Source organism: Hoplias malabaricus, chromosome 7, assembly GCF_029633855.1.
Source record: "Hoplias malabaricus isolate fHopMal1 chromosome 7, fHopMal1.hap1, whole genome shotgun sequence".
NCBI classification, from domain to species: domain Eukaryota; kingdom Metazoa; phylum Chordata; class Actinopteri; order Characiformes; family Erythrinidae; genus Hoplias; species Hoplias malabaricus.
The window spans coordinates 19051236-19077299 of NC_089806.1; the positions used below are offsets into that span (position 1 = coordinate 19051236).

The 26064-nt window shown below is 38.3% G+C and overlaps 1 protein-coding gene across 1 annotated transcript in view; it reads right to left on the bottom strand.

Moving 5' to 3' along the window:
* Positions 1 to 26064, bottom strand: part of rtn1b (reticulon 1b) — a 54084-nt gene that overhangs the window by 16304 nt on the left and 11716 nt on the right. Inside the window, exons 2-3 of the mRNA XM_066676662.1 lie at positions 7010 to 7750; positions 5476 to 6324 (exon numbers count right to left, since the gene is read on the bottom strand). Coding sequence (XP_066532759.1) covers positions 5476 to 6324; positions 7010 to 7750 — 1590 coding nt within the window. The remainder of the gene's footprint in view (positions 1 to 5475; positions 6325 to 7009; positions 7751 to 26064) is intronic.

Consider the following 26064-nt stretch of genomic DNA (forward strand, 5'->3'; position numbering starts at 1 on the left):
TTGAATTTGTAGCACTGAATTTTTTTGCACGGAAATTATGCATCTGAATATAATTGCTCTTGATTAGAACTCGTGAATTTTCAAGAACACGTTTTCACTGTTATTATTCAAGGTTAATAAATTCAGATAAAAAAATTCAAGCTAAAAATATTCAAACAATATATTTCGAAGTTGCTCAAATTCGACAGACGAAATTCAGACACCAAAATACGAGTGAAAAAATTCTGATACACATCCGGGATACAAAGGATGAGCAATCGATTCATTAGGATTTCCTCTTTTACCGTTCTGTCGCCGCTAGATGTCGAAATACGAACACAACTTCCATACCGTGGAAAAACTACACGTTTAGCTTCCTTCCGCAGATATTATCTCTTTATTTTCAAAGTGTCTCAAAAATCTGAAAGTCTCACTAAAGACACAATATAACAGACTATTGATATCCTGAAGATGAAGAAATTTTACTGTGGAATTTTTTTTGTAATGGCCCTGTGAACATAGCCTGTGATATGACAGAATGTGGAAACGTGCAGACTGACCAATTAAATGCAGTCAGACCATCCAATCCGAAAATTTTAGGCTACTTCACCACGCCCCCTTCTCACTCAAGCGAACCAATCGGAGTAGGGGAAGGCGGGACTAGTTTGTGAACGAAACTTCTCGGAGTTCTATGTAAGCTCTAGAAAAACAAAACCCCGGACGTTTGTGAAATTCCGCCCGGACATTTGTTTAAGTCTAAAAAAAGAGGACATGTCTGGGTAAAAGAGGATGTCTGGTCACCCTATATTCAAGAGCAATTATATTCAGATGCATAGTTTCAGTGCAAAAAAAATTCAGTGCTACAAATTCAAATGTGGTAATATTTCAAAGTCTGATGAGACAGATTTGCTTCCATAGTATTCTACTTTAAGGTACTGGCATTTTTTCATTTCACTCGACATAAAACCTGTTTTATAATACTGTTTAGGAGCATTATCACAAGTCATGCTTTTTGATACTCACTGATTGTCTGATCTGAAGGTCTTCTGATCTCACAACTTACACAGAAAACAGCTGAAAGCAACTGCCCTATTAAAGTACAATTACTAGAGGCCTTGTGCAAAAATAGCACATACTTTCTCCACGTTATGTTATGTTAGCTCACATAACCATGGATAAATCCTAGCTTTTAAATCTAAAACAGTTAAAAAGCAGCAATAAGTGATCTTAACATCACACAGTATGAAGTACAATCAAGCTAAGTGTGAATAATATATAAGCCCAAATAAAAAAATTGAAATTCTCACTACTGCACAACAAATCACTATACATCACCAACAATACTACTGCTACCACCAGTTTCCACTTTCTAACATTTAAAACTTCAGTCCTGTTCAAACACTGAAAATGTGTGTCTGTTAGTTTGCAAATTCAGTCTAGCTGCACATGAAGTCTTCTGGCTTCCTTAATGAGATGGAGGATTTCTCTCACATCTCTTCCTCTCGCACATGCACATGCTGGTGAGAAGGTAGCAGTGAGAAAGCTGAAATTCTAATTCCATTAGCACTAAATGCCATCATTTAGAGCTGTCTCAGCGCTCTGGACGTCTCAGGCTTGAGTGAGACTCCAAATGTGCATCAATGACACCACAACGCTCTCAGAGCGACAGCCAGAGAGAAATTAACCTGCTCTGAAAAGCAAACGTATTCATCACCTGTCTATCTCCTATCTGCTATTGAATGGATGTGTGATCTCCACGTTTACAGCTGCAGCATGGCTGTGGAAACACATGAGGGCAGCACTCATTGGAAATAATAGAAAGTAGTTTACAGAACCCACATAGCACAAATGCAGACACATAAACATGTATGTATATGTGTGTATATTAAACCTTCCTCCAGAACTACATAAAAATGTTTATACACCGGTTTCTGAGACTGAGGACATAGTCCACCTTCAACATTTAAACCCAAGCGAATGTTTCTAATTTCTTTTTCATAGCAAGACTACAGCTTTTTATTTTAAGTTAGATAGATAGGTGGATGACTGGAGGGATAGACAAACAGAGATATATAGGCAGATAGACAAAAAGAAAAACAGACAGACAGATAGATAGAAATCTAAGTAAAAAAAATTTAAGGACAAGTTATTCCATTCATTATTATTATTATTATTATTATTATTAATTTATTTATTTTTAATAAGCAACCATTTAAAACTGGACACAGGTGTCTTCTTCCAATCAGAACAGTGTTTACTATTCCTTACATTACATATCAACTCCAAACCTGTAATTGTAAGCCAGAGACATGGTGCATGTTTTTCTCTCTTTAGACTGAGCATTCCCCATGGAGCAGGCATGGCACAAACCCCTGCAGCTCACACTGAATGAGGACATACAGAGGTGACTCTGGTGTTCGTGTTCTAAGACCTGAATTATTTTTCACTGAGTCACCTCAGGCACACTATTATCAGTGTTACTATAGACTGCTATATGATTATATGTCCAAAGTCTAAAGAAATCATTCATATTTGAAGCAGATTTATCTACTGTAAGGTGCTCCCATTTTGGACAAAGGCATTCAGTTGTGCATCAGCACTTTGTATAATCCTCATATAAAGGTTGAAATGAAATTAGACAGTCTAGACAAGATACACATTAGCTTACAGTTACCATTTTCAATACCATGTGTGTGCAAGAGGGGTGTACAAACCATCAGTACTGAGCTATGGAACAGTAGACCAGTTCTTTAGAGATATGGAACTCACTCAATTACATATGGCATGAGCTGGGATCCAGAACCAATTACCTGACCCCACTTATAATCTTACTGGAAATTCACAGTAATGTTCCAAAATCTGGTATATAGCTTTTTCAAAGGAGCAGAGACTGTTACTGCAGCAAAAGGAAGTCAATCTGCATAGACGTAAATTTTGGTCACATTTTTTTGTGGTGAAGCTAAAACACTCTTAAAAGACATGGACCAGGTGTGTTATTGCGGGGAGTTTATAATCATTTCATTGTACAAAGATAAGAATTGATTTAAAGTACTTAGGAGTAAATATTCAACATAATTCAGGGAGATTATTTTAACCATAAATAAAGTCATTATTTATTTATTTAACATTACACTTATATCGTGCCTTTCTAGAAAACCAATTTGGAATATTTAAGTACTTTAGCACTGTATAGGGCTAAGTAAATACAAGAAACTGTAACTGAGAGTAATGAAGCAGCAATGCTATGGATATGGTCGCTGTCCAAAAAAACATGCATGCCAGTTTTTGAATTTTTAATTCATTACCTCTTATGAACATAGCAGCAACCCTTTACATTGCATGAAAATGTCATGATGAATGGACCAATAGAAATGCTCCATAATTACTTGGAATCAAAATCTTTTTACATTGACTTTAATTGAAATGCAAGGTTTTTACTTCTACTATAATGATTACTATTTTGGAGATGCATCTTTTTTTGGACAGTGATAATATGTGAATGTGTATGTACACAAGATGTGAAGGGTAGGCATTAAAACGTCATGTTTCACTGCTTTGATTACTTAAGTTCCTTGTGCTTTTGTCTGGACAGGCATGGCAATGAGCTGTTGTTACACAAGTTCAACAATGACTCACACTGCTAAGACTCCAAAATTATATGTGTGTGTGTGTGTGTGTTGTGTGTGTGTGTGTGTTGTGTGTGTGTGCCTGACAGAGTGTAAAGTAGTACAAAACCTATTTATCAGACATAGTCCACACCCTAAGTTAATATCCTTTCCCCTGCCTTCTGTAACATCCTAACTCAAACAATCCTCACAGTTGGCCAACACACTTTTCTTTTAAATATAGGAGAAAATGACCAATTTCTGCCATGATCAGTTGGTATCTGAGATCCAAAAATAAGTTTCTTAACAAATGACTAATCCAAAAGACATTGAGACTTATTAAAAGCTCTTTTTTCTGCAATGTAAACTCGAATACCAAGGCACTAATAAGCAGGGTTACAGCAGGAGAGTTAATAGCAGGGTTTGCCCTGGAGCATTCAGTGGTTCCTTCCTGTCCTCCAAGACAAAGTCACTTCTTTGTATTATTTTCCTTTGAGTGAGGAGTGGCTATTTTGCCACAGTCACCCGAAATGTATTTTTAGGACATTACAAACCTTTAAGTCTGTTTGCACACTGAAACCAGGTCTGAGGTGTTTACAAAGCCAGTGTCAGTGAACAGTTATAAAAAAACAAAGGTGTCTGTCCGATATGCTAGGCTTTCTTTCTCTCTCTGCTCATGGCAGAGAGACGGCATCTGGAGTTGTTTAGTTGGCCAAATATAAACAATTTGAGTAACAAATGAGTTTCTGCTGTAATTTAAACAGTGAATAAAACCTATTTCATCATCATCATCATCATTTTCTTCTCCGCTTCTCCATTTCAGGGTCGCGGTGATAAAACCTATTTGTATTTATTTTATTTTATTTATTTATTTTCAAAAAATTGAAAGCCATGTACAAATAACAGTCGTTTTTTCCCTCTAACTTACGGTTCCACCTTAGAAGACGCTGAGCATATGAATCTAAAGAAACCAGAGAACATCACTTCCCCAGAATTTGTCAATGTTGCGTTTAAACTGCTATTAGTATAAATAATTATTCATCCAATTATTGACCAAAAGACTTATCAGTAACTACAATCAAGTATACACTATAATAAAATATTAACAGGTATTAATTGTAAAGCGCTGTGTAAAATTTAGAGACTTTATTGAGTCATTATAATCATACACAAGATAAGATGTAAAATATCCTATGCCAATCCATTAGAACTTCACATAGGGCCCACCCCACTCTCTTCTTACCAGCAGCCACATAATTTCTATTGTTCCAATTCTACAGCTACATCCTAAGTTGCTGTGGCCGTTTATAATCCGTAGCAACCAGCTACACTTAACAACTATAGTTACTCATTAAGCCCATCACATGAATACTCAAACCACCCACTGCATCACTAGCTCTTCACAGGGGTCATCAGGTAGGCACCTCCCCTCATCAGGGGGCTAGGAGGCTGGCGTCCCAGACCCACCCACCTCCAAGCTGGCTTTACAGTCCTACTTTACCCTACTTTAACCATCAACAACTGTAAATCCCCACTGGCCTCCCTGGTGACTAAGGCTGTACCTAACCCCACTAATAATCAACCTAGCCTCAGTATTAAGTTAATAGTAATTAAGTGGATTTTTTTGAAAAATATATTTCACAACAGATTTTTCACTTAATGCTTTAATTTAGTTTATTTTCACTGTTATTACAATGTATTGCATCAAGACAATTTTTTTTCTGTGCACATTCTTTCATCAGCAATTGTCTTGATGTAATATGTCTTAGGTGAAAATGATGCACATGTGGGTTCATGAAGGCCAAACATATTCATTTTCATTCTCATTTAAACCATTTACCAGACTCTCTTATACAGGCCGACTGATAAACTTAATTTCAAAGTGTTTTACCTTTCTCTTTGGTCAGGCCCTTGAAGACAGCTGGAGGTCTTTCTGAGCCTCTGCTACTCTGGCTAGAGCGTCTCCTTGCCTCAAGCTTCTCTTCAGCAGGCTCTTCCGCCTTCACCTCTGGCAGATTTGGGCTGGGTGGTGAAGGACTGCTGCTACTGGGTTTTGGTTTCTCCTCCACACTTGGGCTCTTCTCTTTGGGCGTGATGCTTGTGACAGGGGCAGCAAGAGGAAGAGGGGTGGGGTTCACATGTGAAGCAGCAGAGGGCATGACTGAGGGAGAAGGAGTCTCAGGCAGATGTGATTCACTCTTGCCTGGCTTGGTGATGGTAGGAGAGTCCAGGGAGAAACGCTTAGGACTTTCTTCCCCACAGGATTCAAGGGCCAGCTCACTGTCAAGTTCAGCCTCGCGTTCTTCTCGCAGGATGCTGTACTGCATGGCTGCACTGGGAGCTGTTATAGAACCTGGAGCATGAGCAGGAGCTGGGGCTGGAGGGGCAACTAGGGGAGAAACCGGGACAGGAGCTGGAGCAGAAGCTTTAGGAGGTGCAGGGGCTGAGGAAGTGGTGGTGGGACTTTTGTTAAAGCTCATGTAGCCAGAGCTGGGAGCCTGAGGGCTAGGCTCTTCAGACACAAGCTCAATCTCAGAGTCACCAGATTCTCCACTGCTAGCATCAGCATCCTTGGCATATAAGGGGAGTGATGGGCTGTTCTTCGGTTCCTCTGAAGAACTCTGCTTAGGGGCAGTCTGAGCACTTGCAAAGGGAGATTCCAGAACCTTCTCCTGAGCGGAACTTACAGTTTTCACTTCACTAGCCTGAATCACAGGATCAGATGGAGAGTCAGACTCTTCTGCAAAAACAAAGAAAGAAAAATGCGGAGACGGAAGTCAGCTTTTGCAGTAGGTACAGAACAGAATCAGCCTAGATTTGGCCATCTGCTGTGCTAAGGCATCCCACTGAGTGAGCATGTGTGGATCCAGACATTCAAAGAGACTGTGCTTGGCCTCACAAAAAACTACTGCACTATAAAAATCTGATATAAATCCTGCTACTACCTACATTCTTACCTTAATCACAGTTCAAAAAGTTCTATAGGCAGAGTCACACGGATATCACTTTTAATTTTATTAACAATGGCTTGCAAAACTTGAAAAACCTGTGGCCTTCTTAGTATGTTTAGATTATATACAGCTTTAACCCTGCTCTTGTTTGGTACCATATACAGCAAATAAATTGAATCCCAAAAGAATTTCATGCATCACAGCATGGCAAATCCAATTTTTCTTATTCAATTGTAATTTAATAAAAAATAAACTATTGTTTACTTAATCTAACAGGTTTGAAAACCATATGAATTTCTTGGAGCACTAATGCAGAGATATAGAATATTTTTATGTGAAAATTGACAGTGACAGGATATCTAGAGATTTAAATGTCAGGGTGTGAAGTGGAAATAACATGGGAAAAATGCCTGTAGACAACTTTAGAAATCTTGTGCTGTGGAGGCAAGCTCTTTGTGGAGTTTTAGCGCTCACCTGTGAGTGGTGTAGAGGAGTCAGGACTTTCGTCTTCTGGCTCAGACAGTGTGACGATAGGCACTCCTTGCAGCCCCAGGCTGAGGATGCTCTCTTTCTCTGACACTGTGACTGGAAGTGTGCGCTGGGTAGTGGGCGACACTGATGAAGGTGGTATCTCAGTCAGTGTGATCTTGACTGGACTGGTGTTGCCCTCAGCCCCAGGAGAGCGATAGGGCTGGTAGTCACTCAGCTCATCGTCTGATGGCTCCTCAACATAGGGCATGCTCTGAGAGTCCAGTGCTGCTGCAGGACCCAGGGTCTCCACCTCCACTGGAGAGGGACTCTTCTCAAGGTAGCACTCTCCCCGTAGGGTGGTCAGTGGAGCAGAATGTGACACGTTTCTGACCTCCCAGTCTTCCAGGACCTGCTGTGGCTCTTCCCTGCTGCTGATGTCCATGTAGCTGTAGGTGGAATCAGAAGGCTTTTCTGTGTCATGTAGCTTGTGGGAACTGTAGCTGAGCTCGGTGCTAGGGGTCATCATCTCAATGCCTGAGTCTGAGCTGAACATGGCAGAATGGGACTCCAGGCCTTTGATGAAGTCATCAGGACCCTCCAGAAGATTCTGTACCCCTCTGCCCAGGTCGCCCGAGAAGTAGGAGGTGTCTTGGTGAGAGGAGTAACTTTGGCTGGACAGGAGAGACGTATAATGGTCATCCATGTCACCAACTGACTTCTGCAACAAGTCAGATTCCAATTTATCTGTAAAAGACAAAAGAGATAAAACATGTAAACAAATTGGAGCCTATGAGAGATATCTGTCATTGACACTAATATTAAGGAGCTAAAATTCTCACAGTAAAATTATTTTTTATGGACAACATTTAATTGTTTCATTAATTTCATTGTTGTAAATCTAACTTCACAAATTTTTTTGGTCCCTGTTAATTAGCTCTCCACCACCAGCAACTTGGCATGTTTGCCCAATAGTAAATGCTAGGCTTAGATACTATATCATATTCACTCCATCACTCATTCATTCATTGTCTGTAACCATTTGTCCAGTTCAGGGTCGCGGAGGGCCCTGAGCCTACCGAGAATCACTGGGCGCAAGGCGGGAACACGCCCTAGAGGGGGCACTAGTCTTTTGCAGGGTGACACACTCACACATTCACCTACATATTCACCCATCTATGGACACTTTTGAGGCCCCAGTCCACCTACCAACGTGTGTTTTTGGACCGTGGGAGGAAACCGGAGCACCCGGAGGAAACCCACTCCGACACGGGGAGAACACACCAACTCCTCACAGACAGTCACCTGGGAACGGGGAATGGGACATGAACCCACAACCTCCAGGTCCCTGGAGCTTTGTGACGACAATACTACCTGCTGAGGCACCGTGCCGTTGTGCTATTTCACATTTTTTTGTAATTTATGGGGATTATATATTTTTTTTATGTTCAAGTTAAAGAAAAGAGCTCATGTTGTGGTTTAAAAATAAGATAAAAATTTGAAATTTTAAGATGTGCAACTTTTGTTTGAAAAGATTTGCATGTGTGTGAAACTAAGTTATATAACAAATATAACTCTTTATATTTAAGGGTTTAAACCTCAAGCACATAGAGAATTGCAATCAAATTATACACCAAATTCCAATTACAGGCACCAGCGTAAGCATTCGTTTGCATAAATGAATTTGTTTTAGTGTTAGTTGTTTTGTTTAGGCACTAAAAGTCACACAGCTTCAGGGACCTGGAGGTTGTGGGTTTGATTCCCGCTCCGGGTGACTGTCTGTGAGGAGTTTGGTGTGTTCTCCCCGTGTCGGAGTGGGTTTCCTCCGGGTGCTCCGGTTTCCTCCCACGGTCCACAAACACATATTGGTAGGTGGATTGGCGACTCAAAAGTGTCCATAGGTGTGAGTGTGATGCTCTGGGAAGGACTGGTGCCCCCTCCATGGTGTATTCCTGCCTTGCACCCAATGATTCTAGGTAGGCTCTGGACCCACCGCGACCCTGAACTGGATAAGCGTTACAGATAATGAATGAATTTTAACATTTATATTTAGAATTTTTGATACTGTAATCATAACATACTCTGCAGCTCAAATATTCAGAACATTCAGTCACTGGCCTTTTTTCAATGAACTGAAATTATATTTTACTATTTGCGTGCTAATCTAATAACCTCTTACAACAGCAATCTCTAGAACACATTATAAAGCACTAAGCCAGAGGACATGTTCAAGTACATATCATACCTACATATGTCAAACCACTATCATGCAATAGTAACGGTATATATTCTAAGCCATACTGAAGCACTTATGGAAACACTTAGGCAGGTAATATGATCCTGGAGTCCATTTACTCATTGGTTGTGCAAATGCATCATCCCCAGCATGGGCTTTGACCTCTTCTGGTGACTGCATATAGATAATTCATTTGTCATCTACCCCTCAATCCCCCACTGAAAGTGCCCTTGAGCACATGCTAGTGACCGTGACCCGCATGGCTCTGTGCGTGCATGTTTGTGTGTGTGTGTGTGAGAGAGAGAGAGAGAGAGAGAGAGAAAGGAGGGGGAGAGAGAGAAAGAGACAAAGACAGAGACAGATTGTGTCTGAGTCGGTGTGTGTGTGTGTGTGTATTAGAGCTTCAGGTGGCTGCTGGGTTTGAGTGCTCTCCGGTGTGCTTTGGTTTGGGGCGTGGCAGTGACAGCACTTGGCAGCAGTTGGTGACGGCACCGTCACCCTCTTCCTTCCATCCCTCCCCCATCACATGCTTCCTGTTTGTCCAATTCATTTCATCAGCACCCCCTCTCCCTCTCCCTCTCCCTCTCTCTCTCTCTCTCCCTCTCCCTGTCTCTCTCCCTCTCTGTCGATATGGCTATTTTTGGCAGATGCACGTTTTCCCCTGCTCACGTTTGTCTGCAGGTTGACTGCAGTAGTGTCATATAAGGGCTGGACAGAACCTACAACCCCCACCCCCCACACACACACACACACACAAATCTGGGGGGTAAAAAATCTACATATAAGCTTTGCCCATCAGGAACCAGGCTCATCCATTTACCAACAGATTGCTTTCTGTGTTTCTGACAATGACAATGATGAGAAGATCTGCTGAGACATCAGCTCATCTCCCCACGTATGTCTAAACAACATGCATCAGGAGCTAGTGTGGCAATTACTTTGCGATTACTCATCTCTTAAGTAACAAGATGGTCATTTTGGACCTCCCTCCCAATCAATTCATATGAAACAGACCCTCATATTAAAAGCAGTGAATAGTCTCTACTGTCTGCCTACTGAGAAACTTCAATGAAATAGAAATACATCCATTTGAAAACTTTGGGCAGAATGCTGAAATGTTTAATAGCATAAAAACCGGCTGATGCTGATGTTGTTTACAGAAATGTATATAAAACATAAAACTCTATTAAAAACACTTAGAATAAAAGACTCGACAAGTTTGGTTGTATAGTAATCTTAAATAGACATTTGTGTTTTTCACACTGCTATCAACTAAAATAATTACACCTCACTAGTAGAAGCTTCCATAAAGCCTAGATTTAAATTCTCATTTTACCCTTTTTCTGTAATTGAACACAGTTCCCTGTTATCCCAATAAAACTCTGACATGCTTTGGTCAAAATAACACAAAGAATAAACACCAAAGCACCCTTCTCCCTTCGATCTAAACAGCCCCTGTTCCTTTAAATGAGAATGAGCCACTGTTTACTTCAGTGCACTCTCTTTTTTAAAGCACAAAAGAGTGAGAAGTGAATGAGAAGAGTTTCTGATTTTTAGCCATGTTTTCGCCATATTTAAGACTAAAAGCAGGAAAAGCATGATTTTTTTCCCTGCTATGAAGCAGTTAGTGCCTATTGTTTTGCTTAGTAGGAACGCTAAGAGGGGGACGGAGTGTGGAGAGGCAGGCTGTGCTCTGTGCTTCAGATGAGAGTCGGAGTTGGCCATGCAGAACTGGGCCAAAGCGTTGGCACAATATTTATTGTTTTATTTATTTATTTATTTGAATGTTTGTTGGGCGGCATGGTGGCACAGCAGGTAGTGTCGCAGTCACACAGCTCCAGGGGCCTGGAGGTTGTGGGTTCGATTCCCACTCCGGGTGACTGTCTGTGAGGAGTTGGTGTGTTCTCCCTGTGTCTGTGTGGGTTTCCTCTGGATGTGCCGGTTTCCTCCCACAGTCCAAAAACACATGTTGGTAGGTGGATTGCCGACTCAAAAAGTGTCCGTGAGTGTGTGTGTTGCCCTGTGAAGGACTGGTGCCCCCTCCAGGGTGTATTCCTGCCTTGCGCCCAATGATTCCAGGTTGGCTCTGGAGCCTGAATTGGATAAGCGGTTACAGAGAATGAATGAATGAATGAATGAATGTTTGTTTTATTGCTTGTCCAGGTTTTTTTTTTTTTTAACATAAATGCGCATGATGGCTAAAATACAAACAGTGCCCAAACACTAAAACATATCATATATCTCTCGTCCAAAGTTGGTATTTGGCAGAAGATAAGCTCTTGCAATAATATGTTGCAAATGCTGTCATGCGTGAATAGCAGGATATATGCACATTTGTGAATGCTCGTTTGCTCAAAGCCAGCCTAATAGTGGCTTATCCAAAATACAAAGAAACGAAAAGCTAATTCTAAAATAAAATAAAGCCAAAAAGCTAGTACTCTTTTTTATTAAAATTGTTATTTGTTAGATCATTAATTTTATTTATTATTATTTATTTTTAAATAATAATAAAATAATAAGCTATAGCCAAAATCAATCTTAATATAGATAAATCAATCTCTCTTTCTCTCTCTCATATATATATATATATATATATATATATATATATATATATATATATCTTTCTCTGAGAACTCATGTGTCCTTCTCTGCTTTGCTTCATAGGTTAGGTTAGCTAATAGTCCACTGAAAATTTTAGCCGTTCAGTACACTTATTTCTCTGCCCTCATTGTAGTTTTGCTCAGTTTAATCTCATCTTTGCACACTCACATGAACTTTCCAGAGCTGTTGAGACTCAGATAAGGAAGGGAGACAAAGTCTAAAGTTTCCTGACTTAGCCAGCCCACAGATTTGTTTTAGTACCTTTTAAATTCATTATATTTGTAGAATATGACTATAATAACATTAACAATAGTTTTTGAATTTGTTCATATGATAACACTAAAAAAGTAGTTTGGGGGAAGGTGGTTAGAGATGTTCATGCTGAACACAGGCTGCCTAAAAGCATGCTGTGCTTCTAAAAAAAAAAAAAACAAAAAAAAAAAGGATGCATCAACCAGCCTCACACAACCAGAAAATTGGTGCATGTTCTTAATGCACTTTGAATCCACCCAGGTGTCTTTATATGATCAGTACCTTGTGTCCATAATGATGTGTCACTTGAGGCTGGTGTTTGTTTTGTGTGAAGTTGCTAAGCCCTTCTCCACTCCATCATCTTGCCGGCTGCTTCAGCTCTCCACTGCCCTACATACACTGGATAAAGTATCACCACCGGGATGCTATTTTTAAACTCACTGAAGCTCAGAGGTACACTGATCCAGTGAAGAAAATTAGAGGTTGCCACTGATAAACTAACCATATATTACACAAAGCTTGGGCATCCCCTGCCTGAAGGTGACTAGGCTTTGTTAAGAGCGATGTCCTAGATTGTGGACGTCATGGATCACACAGGCCTATGAATAACAGTGTGCATATACCAAACATTTATTTATTTCTTACTCCCTCTGTTCTCAGGTCAGTCTAAATTCTTCAAGACATTTTTATACCATCACAGTGTAACACAAACAATAATGCCATGATCAAATTCACAAAGATCAAAACATTTCCTCATTTTTATGTGTACTAGGAATATTAACTAATGCTCTTGACCCTTGTGTTTTATTTGATTGCTCCACATTAGTTGTTTGTGAGGCTGTTACCATGACATGTAACCAACACCAAAACAATAACAAAGTAAAACACCTACTTGAAACAAGCATGTAATAACAGCTTTATGACCAAATGTTATTTGCTAATAATTTATAAGCTGGTTTATAAACACTAAGTATTTTCAGGTTCTTGAAAATGTCAGTCCAACTTAAATGGTTTTATTTCTAGGCATTTGTCTAGGCTGTTTAACTCACCACTGGGTGTCTTACTTTAAAATATATATATAAATATAAATGACATGGGAAATATAAATAAATATCCATGTCTGGAAAAGTTGAAAATAATTATAAAATGCATTGAAAGAAAAAGAATCTGTGAATTGTTAATTATCTTGAATTATTTTGTAAAAAACAAAAGTACAAAACAATAATGTTTGTGCTTTTGAAGATAAACTTAATTGTATTTAATAAATATAAATAATTTTGCAATTTGATGCCTGCAATATACTCAACAAGAAAAAAACAACAACATTGAGGGCCAGGGCAAATGATAAAAGTGAAAGTTATATAGAATATTCCCCTTTAAATATACCAATAAAGCAGCTGAACTGGTAACAATGGACATTAAAACGACTGAAAATAAAACAAGTATCAAAACAAAATTGCAAAGAATTTATTTCAGTCAATATCTACCACATATAATAAACTGGAAGATTCAGGAAATCTGGGGAAATTCAGTCTGTGCAAGGCATGTTTATTAAAAAAACAATGTTACTTAATGCAGTCAGCCAGTGAATCAAGAAATGCAACCTGAAGCTCTATTGCTCACTGAAACAGTTATACATCAATTCCATTCAGAAATACTGCTGAATACCCTGGAACCAAACTCATCTCAGACTGCCCAAGGGAGGACAACTGGTAAACCAGCAACAAGGTCATGTGCACTCAAGGCTCACTGATGTGTGAGGGGAGCAAAGGCTTGTTAGTATGGTCTGATAACACAGAACAGCTGTAGCACAAAGTGCTGAAATTTTTAAAGCTGGCTGATATAGAAAAGAGTCAGAACACATTTCATCGCAGCTTGCTGTGTAGAGGGCAGTATGCCCATGACCTCTTTGCTCCCTCGTGCATCAATGAGCCTTGGGCACCAAAAAGCCTCTCAACGGTTCACTAGATCTTTCTTTGGACCATTTTGGCTGGTACTAATCACTGCACACCAAGAACAAACCACAGAACCTACCATTATGGAAATGTTCAGACTCAAACATTAATGACCATCATGATTTGGCCATCATCAAAGTCACTCAGATCCTCATACCTTCCTGTTTTCCTGCTTTCAACACATCAACTTCAAAAACTAACTGTTCATTGCTGCATAATAAATCCTACAGCCACTACAAATAATAATAGTTGTTCAATTCTTCTTGCTAATTGGTATATGGAGGACATATAGCAAGAAATTATATATTTCAATATCCCAACTGTATTATATACATAAGAAAAAAATGTTTGGAGAAACTGGAGCCTGGGATGGACTCCAAGATTGTGTTTACACCTCCTAGGAATCTATTTACAGACATCGACCAACACCCTTTACTCCACCCAGGCTTAGTCCTCAAGAAAAAAAAAAAAAAGCAAACATGGCACAATCCAGCTGTAGGCTGCTACTGCCAAGAAATAATCTTGGTGTTGGTGAAAACCCTAATTTATAAAGTGTTAAATTGTTTGTTGGCTACGATAAAAAACAAGGGCAATACAGCTTAACTGGCTAGAACAAATTTCACAGATGAAATATAAAGTTAGAAACTATTTTCTGCAACAAGTATGTGGTCTGCCCCCCTTTGCTATAGAACAGCATCCTGTGTTCTGGGAAGGCATTACACTAGACCATGTAACATTTCTTTAAGAATTAAATAGCATTGGGACATTAATATATTACTGAGGTTATGCACTGATGTTGAATTATTGGTCCATTGGATCATAAACACCACCACAAGTCATCCCAAATAACCTGGGTGGTGTTCCATCACTCCAGCGTATGCAGTTCCATTGCTTTACAGCCCAGTAGAAGGAAGCTTTATACTCCCCCAGCCAACACCTGGCATTAAGCATGGTGTGAAGCCGCTCCAGAGAGTCTGATTTCATTTCATGCTAATCTACTGATGTTACAAGCTGTGAATAATTGAATATCTGTATCCATAATGGGTACAAATTTAACTTATTAGACAGGGAAACTTCCGGAAATGTACCCGCAGCTAGCAACACTCGATGCCTTAGGTTTGAAGGTACAAAAATGAGTTGCAATTCCCCACATATTTTAATTCATGCCAGAAATAAGCACATTGCTATGATGTTAGTTCACTCTGCAACTGCTAGAATTCATCTTTTGATCAAGGCCCCTTTAAAGTTAATTAAAAATAGTGAGACGCCTACAACACTTCGTAGATATAGAATTTTATTCCAAATGGGAGGGTCGGTGAAATAAATTTGCCAAATTGACATAGAAAAACAGGGATAATCAATAAAAAGTCAGTCTGGTGAGAAAGTGTGAGACCTGTAAATCTGTTTTTAGGCAGAGAAGAAGCAAAGGAGAATGTGACACCAGTGCCGAGGGTAGGGTACTAGTGTGTAAGTGCTATAAATGCTATTACACATGCATCACTCACTCCCTCTATCCTCACACTGCACACTCTCAAACCCACATTCCACCCTCAATATCAACCCATAACCCACACTCAGGAGGAACTCATGAGTCACCCATGTAGAAGATGAATGTAAGCTGTCGTACCATTCTGAGAGAGAGAGAGAAAGGGAGGTGGCATCATTAGTGATAGGCATGCACTTAGCTTACACTAATAAATCCAGTTAAGATAAGAATCTCTTGTTTTCAAACAGTAATTCTGAAATTGAATGTGGCTAAAATGACAAAGCTAACACTGCCTGTAGTAATCTTGTTAACTATGCTAATAAAAGTGAAAGTAAATGTGTTTATATAATAGAGAAAGTGGGACATTTGAAACTGCTATGCAGTTATAACATATGCAATGTAAGACCTGGAACTGTCCAGCTGGAATAACCATGGACTTCCCAGAAAATTGTTCCCTTCACTCTAAAAACCCCAACATTCACCTTCATATAAATGATATTTTCATATATATGCATATCACCCACTACCTGGGCACTGAAGCATCCCATATTCAACAAGAGAGAGAGTTTAATTTTACACATTCTGCTGATAACATTCTGGATGGTTCCTTTCAACAGGTAACTCAATGTTTATTTCTCCCTGTCTGATATGAGCTGGGCCCAAAGATCATGGCCTCTGCACAGAACTGGAATATGGCTTTCAAGTAGAAAGTAGCATAACAGAGTTTCAGGTCCTTGATGCAGCAGCAGATTTTGTTATGTGACAATATTTTGCCAAAGTACTCCATTACCTCTGTCAGTGACAGTTACTCACGTAGTGCTTTATGAGGGCGTACTTAGGCTCAATGTTCATGCACAGTCAGCAGTATTTCCGGTCTGTCCCTACACAGACTTTTCCAGATTTGCTGAATCTTTTCTCAATGTTATGTACAGTGTTGGGGAAGGACCTACATTACCTTCATTTTTTCAAATGTTTTTTTAAATTTGTAATAAACAGTGAAGTTGGTCAGTTAACTCAAACATTGGAAACATTGTCTTTGTACATTTTTTTCACTTAAATACAGGTTTAAGTGAATTAATAAATCACAAATTCATGTTTTTAAAACATTTTACAACAAAATAAAAATCTAAAAAAAGTTTTTGTATCAATTCCCCAGACTTTTTAGGCGTTAATGCATACAGTTCCCCTCTTAACTGAATTGTTTATGAACAGTACGTATGGGAAAATGCTTTAAAATTGTTTAATTTTCATAAGAACGCTTTAAAGTGACTTAAACGTGTGAGTGAGGATGTGTGTGAAGATGAATGTAAGCTGTCGTACCATTCTGAGCCTGTAAGCTAAAAATAGGGTGCATAGTTGTGATTAGGTTGTAACAACAATTTAACACTGATTAAATGTAATTAAATTCCCCCATATCAGCAACTAGTTTATTGTTGGAACAAACCTTGTAGCTCTAAAACTGTAACTGCATGAGAGGGAAAAAACACTTTTAAAAATATATTTTTAATGTATATTTAATGTAATAAGATATCCATTCCAAGTACATATTCAAGTATTTTTACAAACCAGTTTTTGATTAAATTCTAACCCATTGAAAAAGAATAGTGTTTCAAATTATGTCAAAGGGGGAAAGAAATAAGGAAGCAAATATAGGGATACAAGGATTTGTTCCAACAGATATGATATAAGGCTCTAAATCACTGAGACACAGGTGCATGAATGAAGAAGCCAATCAATTCTGCTTTTCACATACCTTTTTCATTTACTTTACGCAAGGTTCTTGCTTGTATTGGAAATATTCACTCTAATAAAAGAACTCATTCATTTGAGGTGGCCTTTTTCTCCGAATGACATTCTTGCCTTCAAATGGAAGCTACAAACAAAGCGCTCAGTGTGATGGGTGTCCTTGGCTGCTCTATCAGAGTGACCTGGTGTCAACAGCAGATCAGGTAACAACAGAGAAGATGCCATCAGCCTGTATGACCCTCAGTGATTTGATGCAGTAAGACCTTTGTACATACAATAGCACAGGGCATGAAGTGCCCAAACACAAACACAAAACTTTCCTATATTCAACACCACAGAGAACAGTCATAGAGGAATGACACTGGGTCTTCACACTGCCTTGCTCCCTGTTGCTGACATAGGCAGTGGTTTGGAGAGGAGCATTTTACCCAAAATCAAGAGCTCATTACTCTTAGAGCATTATTAATTTAGCAATCATGCATCTCTCCTACTAAAATGACTCAATAAATTATATTCAACAAAAGGATTTATACAGTGAAAATATTTACTGTTATTTGGCAGGTTGGAACAAAACCTATGTCACCAAAGCTAGCTAGCATGCTAATTTACATATACTTTTTATGTAGGAAAAATACTGAAATAGATAATACAACAATTAAAGTACCAACCAAAAATACAATCTTTTGTAGCCAGCACCCTAGGTATTGTGACACTTTGGCTCAGACAAGTATTAGCAGGGAATCCAGCTTTATCTAGGGTGCTAAAGATAATGTGCTCTGGCTAATCACTCTTTCCCCAAAGTCTAAAGGACTTAGAGAGGCATTTCATTAAGAGGATACTTGAATTCCATGAATGAAAATGCAAGATGTAGAGCAAAACATGTCTTTACCACTGCTCGCAACATTTCACTGTCTGTTATTATTTTTTTATTTTTTATTTTACTCAGTGGGCGGTCATCAAGGGAACAGCTATAAACACAGCTCGCTGACATTAAATTTTAGAGATAAAAGGCAAAATGTGCTTGGCTAAGAAAGATACAGTAACGCAAATAAGAGATGTCTGCCTAATGGCAGGAAAAAGAAGAAAGATCAGGTTGAAAATGCAGAAGGCTGTATAAACCAAGGGCACATCAACATGGTCAGAGGGGCAGTAGTGAAGAGATGATACAGATAATCCATAACAAAGGCCAGGGTTAAGAACAGTGCAGGAGGGCTGTAAGATAACGCCCTTTCACAGGATCCAAGGAGGAAAGCTGATGTGGGTTTTCAGCACAGTGCTCCCATTGGCGACTAATGCGCTTTCCTCAAGAGCTTTGCTATTGTGAGCCTGCTAGCCATTTAGCATTGTGGCTATGCAAATTAGATTTGGTTCATACACTGCCACTGCCTTGTCCAAAACCAGTATACTTCAACAGTGCAGTGCATCAACTAAGAACAATGGACCAGGGGCACTATTCAGAACACAATGGTGAAAGCATCAGCAAGGAACTATACACATGTACAAGACCTTCTTGGTCCAGTTTTTCATTTACAATGTACACTACTCATAATCTGGATAATCTATAATGTCTAGCCTGATCTAAAGGCTAAAATATTGTCAGTGTATTTTTCCCCATTTTATTTGGAAATTTAAAGGGCATTATCCTTTTTCAAGTTTTATGTTGTCTCTGCTCTAAAACTACATAACAAGATTAGAAAGAGTTGATGATACTGTTGCAATTAATTTACAGTTTAAATTATCATTCATTATCTGTAACCGCTTATCCAGTTCAGGGGCGGTGGGTCCAGAGCCTACCTGGAATCATTGGGTGCAAGGCGGGAATACACCCTGGAGGGGGCGCCAGTCCTTCATAGGGCCACACAGACACACACACAAACATTCACTCACACCTACGGACACTTTTGAGTTACCAATCCACCTACCAACGTGTGTTTTTGGACTGTGGGAGGAAACCGGAGCATCCGGAGGAAACCCACGCGGACACGGGGAGAACGGGGAGAACACTCCTCACAGACAGTCACCCGAAGAAGGAATCGAACCCACAACCTCCAGGTCCCTGGAGCTGTGTGACTGTGACACTACCTGCTGCACCACCGTGCTGCCCCAGTTTAAATTAGAATGTTACAAATAATAAGTAGCGAGACCTCCAACACTGGACACCATGATCAAACAATGATCAAAGGTCCTTCTGTGTTTTCAATAAACCAGTCCTAAACACTTTGAGAAATAGAGAAACATACTGGATATCACTATTTAAACATCTCAGCCAAACATTTCCAACTAATGCAAATACTTTTCCCATCTTATATTTTCCTCTTCCATAGGCACATTTTTGGAAAACAACTGTGGCTGGGTTCAGCAGAAGGCCTATTGAGAAGGTATAGGTTTACACTTCCGAAAGCATTAGGATATCAAATGGAAACTTTTTGTTAACATTCCTTCCCGCAAGGAGCAACACAGTACAAGGGTTTCCTTCCTCCAGTCTGTGTTATTTTTGGTTAGCGCTATGTTGGTTTTTCACAGGAGCACAGAAAGTAGGCGGAAAGGAGGGTGGATTACTAATTCTAGTGTTTCAGTTGTCCATTGAGTGTTTGTTTAATAGGCGTACCAGTCCAACTGTTACTCTCCTGAAATTGACTCCAGTATCTAAACTCTGAAATGCTGAGTATGAATGTAATGCCTGTCTCCTTTAACAAAGGCCCATACCAGAGAAATATTTTTCCTAATTTTAAAAAATTAACAGAGTTTGACATAGTATGTTGTAGCCCAAGCCCTGTCTATTCATGCTGTATAAGTGTTTTAGCCTGGATTGCTTTTAAAAAGTGGCACCGTGCTTGTCAGATCATTCGAATTAGAAGGCCCAGGACTTAGAAGGACTCCTAAAAAGAAAAAAAAAAAAAAAGAAAAGAACACAAATCCATACAAATATCAGTGCTGGACTTAAAAAAAAAAAATCAATTATATGGTCTATTTAGATGCAAATTTAGGACACTGTATAATAATGAAGAAAGTTAATAACAATATTGTGAAATGTTTACGTTTTTTATTATAACATAAAATGATCATAAAATAATATCATAAAATGACACTGCATTTTCATGATGACCAGAATAAAAAAAAACTGTAGAAAAATTAGGGCTTCATTGCAAAACAGACATTCTTGAAAGGACTAATCTATATATTCTCCTTTTAAAGTCTCAGGCCAGTCAGTCCAACTGGCATTAGCTAATCCACTCAGCAGTTGGTCTGCTCATGCAGTACATACAAATCCCATTCCCAGAAAAGCTGGGATGCTATACAAAATATGAAAAATAAATAAATAAAAAGATTACAATGATACGCAACTCTACACAACCTATATTTAACTGAAAATAGTACAAAGAAAACATTTCAGATGTTGAAATAGAAAACTTGTTATCGGATTTTAGTTGCTCAAGAGGTCAGCCCTATACCATCACAAATGCTGGCCTTTGACCTGTGTGCTTATAACCAGCCAGATAATCCTTCTCCTCTTTAGCCCAGAGAATGCAGCATTCATGATTTCCAAAAAGATTTTCAAATTTTGATTTGCCAACAGGACACTTTTCCACTTCACCTCAATCTTAAATTAGATCAAGCCCTGGGAAGGCAGTTGATTTTCTGCTTTTTTATATATATGGTTTCTTCTGTCCATTTGTGAGTTTTAATTTGTGTTTGTGGATGCACTGATGAGCTGTGCTCAAAGACAATGTTTTTCAGAAGCCATTTGAGGGCCCAAAGATCACATCCAGCCAATATAGGCATTTGTCCTTTACATTTAGAGATTTCTCTGGATTCTCTGAAATTTAATGAAATTATATACTATAATAATTATGTATATAGATGAATAAATCCTAAACTTATATTTTAAATTTAAATATATTTTTAATATTTTAAGTTGAGAAATGAAACTCTTGACTTTCATATTTTCATATTTGCTTGTGCAGTTTTTTCCAGTAAAATTACATTTTGCCCAGTGTCCCAACTTATTTGGAAGTGGGATTTGTATAGTTTGGTAGGTAATTATGTGTTCTTCATGCAATACAGAGACCTGCATGGCATGACAAACTGTGACAGCATCAGTCTGCATGACCTTACATCAGCAGCCCAGAGGAGACAGTGCCAAGCTGACAACAAGCTACAGGCCTTTCCTCATCTTTCACTAGGATCTTTGTACTTCTTGATAATATAGCAACATAGAATGCAGAAATAGGAAAAAATGCACACACACTGAGCAAAAATGAAACCTATTCAACTGTAGCACTTAAAGGCAGTGTTCACGATTGTAATAAAATAATAATAAAAGAAAACGTTTTATAAAATTCAGATGTTCCTCACCATTTGCTCTCCAGTCCGTTTTCATGCTTGAAACCTGTCTAAGGTAAACACCTTGAAACCTGTCTAAGGTAAACAACCACAAAGCTCCACTGTCAGTAAATGGATTAAAAGAAAGTGTCTTGTCTGGTATGATATGCTTTCTCTCTCTCTGCTCACAGCAATGAAAAGACATCTGGGGTTCTTAGAAAACAGGGTTAACACTAATCTTTGAAAAGCAGAAACCAAGATGAGGATGATGCTCTATTCCTACTCCACAGGTGTATTATTTTTGGCTGTTTCATATTAATTAATGTGGAAATACACAGTAAAAAGTAAGCTCTCCCACATTTGGAGATACACAGTAAATTCACTAGTGTTAAATCAACACTATTAGTGTTAAATTACACTGTTAGTTTAATAATTTAACACTCTCAGTGATTAAGCTAACACTAATAGTGTTGATTTAACACTGGTGAATTTACTGTGAATCTCCAAATTCGGGAGAGCGCTAACTGCATGAAAGTTCAAATGTTCTACAAGTCTAAACAACTTGACGTACAAATGAGTTTCTGTGGTAGTTCAAACAGTGAGTAAAACTTACAGACAAGTTAAATTTCTGCTCCTCTTTAACAGATGCTGAGCTTCTGAATGCAAACAAACCAGTGAGAATGATGCTCCCCACAATCCCTTAGACATTCCCTTTAACTATCTCGGTAAATTGTCTAAACTTACGTGTAAACAGTATGTTACAACATTAGAGCTGAGAAATTTAATTGTTTACTTTTTTTAGTGGGAATGCAATGTTTCTCTTAGTCCAGACATGCTTCTCATTTAAACTGAAAAAAACTACTTTGGTTTCATCCCTTTCGCCAGTAATCCTCTGGCTTGTCCACAGGATCTTAGACAAAATGCAGATGGGCAGCAATATTCTTGGAGAGCAATGGCCTTATTCTTGTAATCCTGTCATGCACAGTTGTTGTTCACTGATGGTGGAATCATGAACATTAATATTAGTGAACATGAGACAGGCCATTGCACACATTGCATTAGAATGATTTTGTTTTCAGTCAATCGTTCCTGGGGAGGATAACTAATGTACACAATTTGTCCAAACTGAAAACTTTCAACTTTAATTTCAACTTCAACTAACTTCAGCATAATGACCTAGATGTATGTGATGGCAGACTTTTATAATATAATATTTCCCATCACAGTTGTTTAATTGTCTACTCTAAATCTACTCTCTACTGATCATCTAATCTACTTTTAGAGCTGATATTATGATAAGATTTTTAGATATAATATACTTTATACACAATGCTAAAATTGATGCAGGGACTGCATTAATATTTTTCATAAAAATTAAAGTCATTCTTAAAAATGTCTTATTATTAAATCAGGCATTATGGAATGCTGACTTCCCCTTAGTATTGGCCTGAGGACCACCAGAAGGTGGTTTGCAGCTCACTTGTGGTCTGGGGCCCAGTGGCTGAGAAACTCTGGTTTAATGAACTTTCAGGAATAATAATGTATGTCCAAAGATGAAAAATGATTTGAACTGGTATTTAATGGCAGAAAAACTTCATATAGGAAATAATATGACAAAATAAGACACATCAATCACAGTACCAAGTATCGAGGGAGATACTTCAGCTGGAAATATCCTTCATATTCTTAAGCTCACAGTATTAGTAATAAAATGTTCTTGATCTCATAGCATCAGTATAAAAATATTTTGTGACTGAGTGGCATTCAGAAACTATTTAGAAGTCTCTGAGTCAGATACAACGCCTACTAAAACACTCATCACTATGTTGCAATTTCATGTTAAAGTAAACAGTTCAGCTGGCCTTTTAACCAACAAACAGTAACAAGAAAATGCAGTTTTATCTGTTTTCCCTTTTTCAAGTGAGGGATTACATTAGCATTGGGGCACCATCTGCTAGCCAGGAGATTCTGGCTATCATTCATTCATCAGCCCAGCTTTACCATAACTCATATGTCAGGCCATGGGTGTTCACATTTAAGCAACAGGCAACAATAACAAAACAACAAAACATTCTGGTTGACACAGATGTTTGAGTCTTAGCTATATAAAACATATGGTGTGAAGACTACAGATACAAAACTAAAAATCTAAAGTACTGTAATGGCTTCAGGTAGCATTACTGAAAATGCACCTTAGGAAAAACAAGAAGTGTTTTTGTCAGCAGTGTTTGGCTAGCACAAATGGCAGTGTTAACTAAACAGTAGCTGGAAGTGAGGAGAAGCTGTGATTAAGCCCTGCACTGCTGGGCTAATTGTGATGGTCATTAATGAGGCTGTACAGCAGGCTCCTTTTGATTTTATGTTTTTGTCCTATAAGCTGTGATACTGTTTCTCTCTACACACCTTTTCCCTCATAGATTGTTCTGTTCTTCAAATCTAATGATTTTATTGCAACATTTATATTGACAAGTGCTTTATTTTTCAGCAATAAATTAGTATATATAATAAATATAGTAATAATAATATAATATCAATGATAATAATATGACTATGTTAGGGTTTCAAACACCACATGCACAAACCCCTAATAATGATGATAAGAAACAAAGAAGAAGGAGAAGTTTTATTTATATAGCACGTTTTCATAATGTTACAATGTGCTTTACAGATAGTAAAAGTAAGGTGCATGTTAAAATTATGGATTCAATAAGAAATTCCAGTGTATAATCTTGAAGGTAATATTTTTTTTATCACTGGGACAACTACAACCTACATTTCTGCACCAGCCCTTTTAAAAGCATGGTGAACACAACTGGCACGTTTCTATCAGCTGCTCTGAGGGCCTTCATGTTTCATGCCAGGGTGCCGCTGAGGTAAACAGGGGTAAGAACATGTAAGCACTTAAAGGTAAGCAGTAGGATTTTAAAGTTGACCCAGGTAGGCAGTGCAATCCTTTAAGGATTGGTATATACTCTCTCATCTTTGCACAAGCTATGACTCTGGCTGCTGCATTCTGTACTAAGTACTTCTGTACTCTGGCTGCTATTCTGTAGCATAAAAACACAAAACTAGAGTTTTTAACTATTAGTTTCTGTGGCAAATCTCTGGTTTCAGGCTGTGTTACACAGATGATAAAATTCTGTTTCAGAAACATTGTTAAAATGTTTTTTTTTATGGCTTGTAGCTCACAGTTAAATGTAGTGTTTAGGTTTTGTTATGGTCTTTAGCCTTAACTATTGGCTCAGTGTGATCATGACAATGACCAAGGATAATAAATTATGTTTTGTCAGTGTTGATTTGCAAGAAATTATCACGTATCCAGGATTGATATCTCTCAGACAGTTAAAATTTCAAGTCAACATGACACTGTGGATTGGCAGCTAAGGGTATATATATTTGTGTATCTTCTGCATGAAGATGAAACTGAATATTATATTCAATATGACTCTAACCAATGGAAGCATGAAGAGATTATAGATAACTGGTCCTAGCCTTGAGCCCTGAGGGACACCACATGATATCAAACAACATTTAAAGCTTCTCTCACCCAGTGCAAAAGGCAACCCATGACTTGTGGCTAATCAGTACACAACTGTTCACCGTATCAAATGCAGCACTAAGGTTATTAGTCCAGTATTGCTATATTGGAGCTGAGAATTACAAATGAACATATTTACAGTTAGGTTAAGGCAGGTTAAAATTAATCAGTGATTAGAGTTTACAATTTATCATCAGAGCATTATGTTCACTAGATACATATGTGTTCAGAGTATCAATTTTATTCAATATTTTTTCTTTTTGGTATAATACAAAAGTAATTCACAATGGTGCATTTCTATCAATGGTTTGCTGTCTTTAGGTAGGCTTATGATGGTTCCTAGCACATATACTTATTCAACTTGAAAATTTTCAACTGCCTGCATGTTACAAAAACATTAAATATTTCCAAAAAGCTCTAAAACTTTTAAAGATATATGTCAGTCACGTTCAGTAGGAATGAGTTTTGGAAGCATTTCAAATACTGTGAGAGGCATTTTTCTCTTTCATCTGTAAGTGTTTGCTTAGTTACTTTTTATTTTTTATGACGATCCAGTATGTGCAGTGTGAGACAGCACACATACTTGTGAGTCTAGGTGATCATGTCATATTTCATTTGCGCTGGTATTCAGAGCCATCGTAGCCTCTCTAATGAATGCAGCTCACTGAAGCAAAGATTTTCAAAACAAAGCAATTCCTCTGCATAGGATACAATTCACAGGCACAGGGTTTGAGTGACAACAAGCATCCACATTAATGGTTGTTTTGAAGAGACAGCAATTACAGGAATGCCCTGGGGAATTACCTGCACATTTTAAAATAGCAGCACTTAAGAAAGGAAGCTGTTCTAATAAGGGGACTTTGAAAATGATAGTTATCACAGGCCTATTTTGAGAGGTCTAACAACATTCACAGTGTGTACATT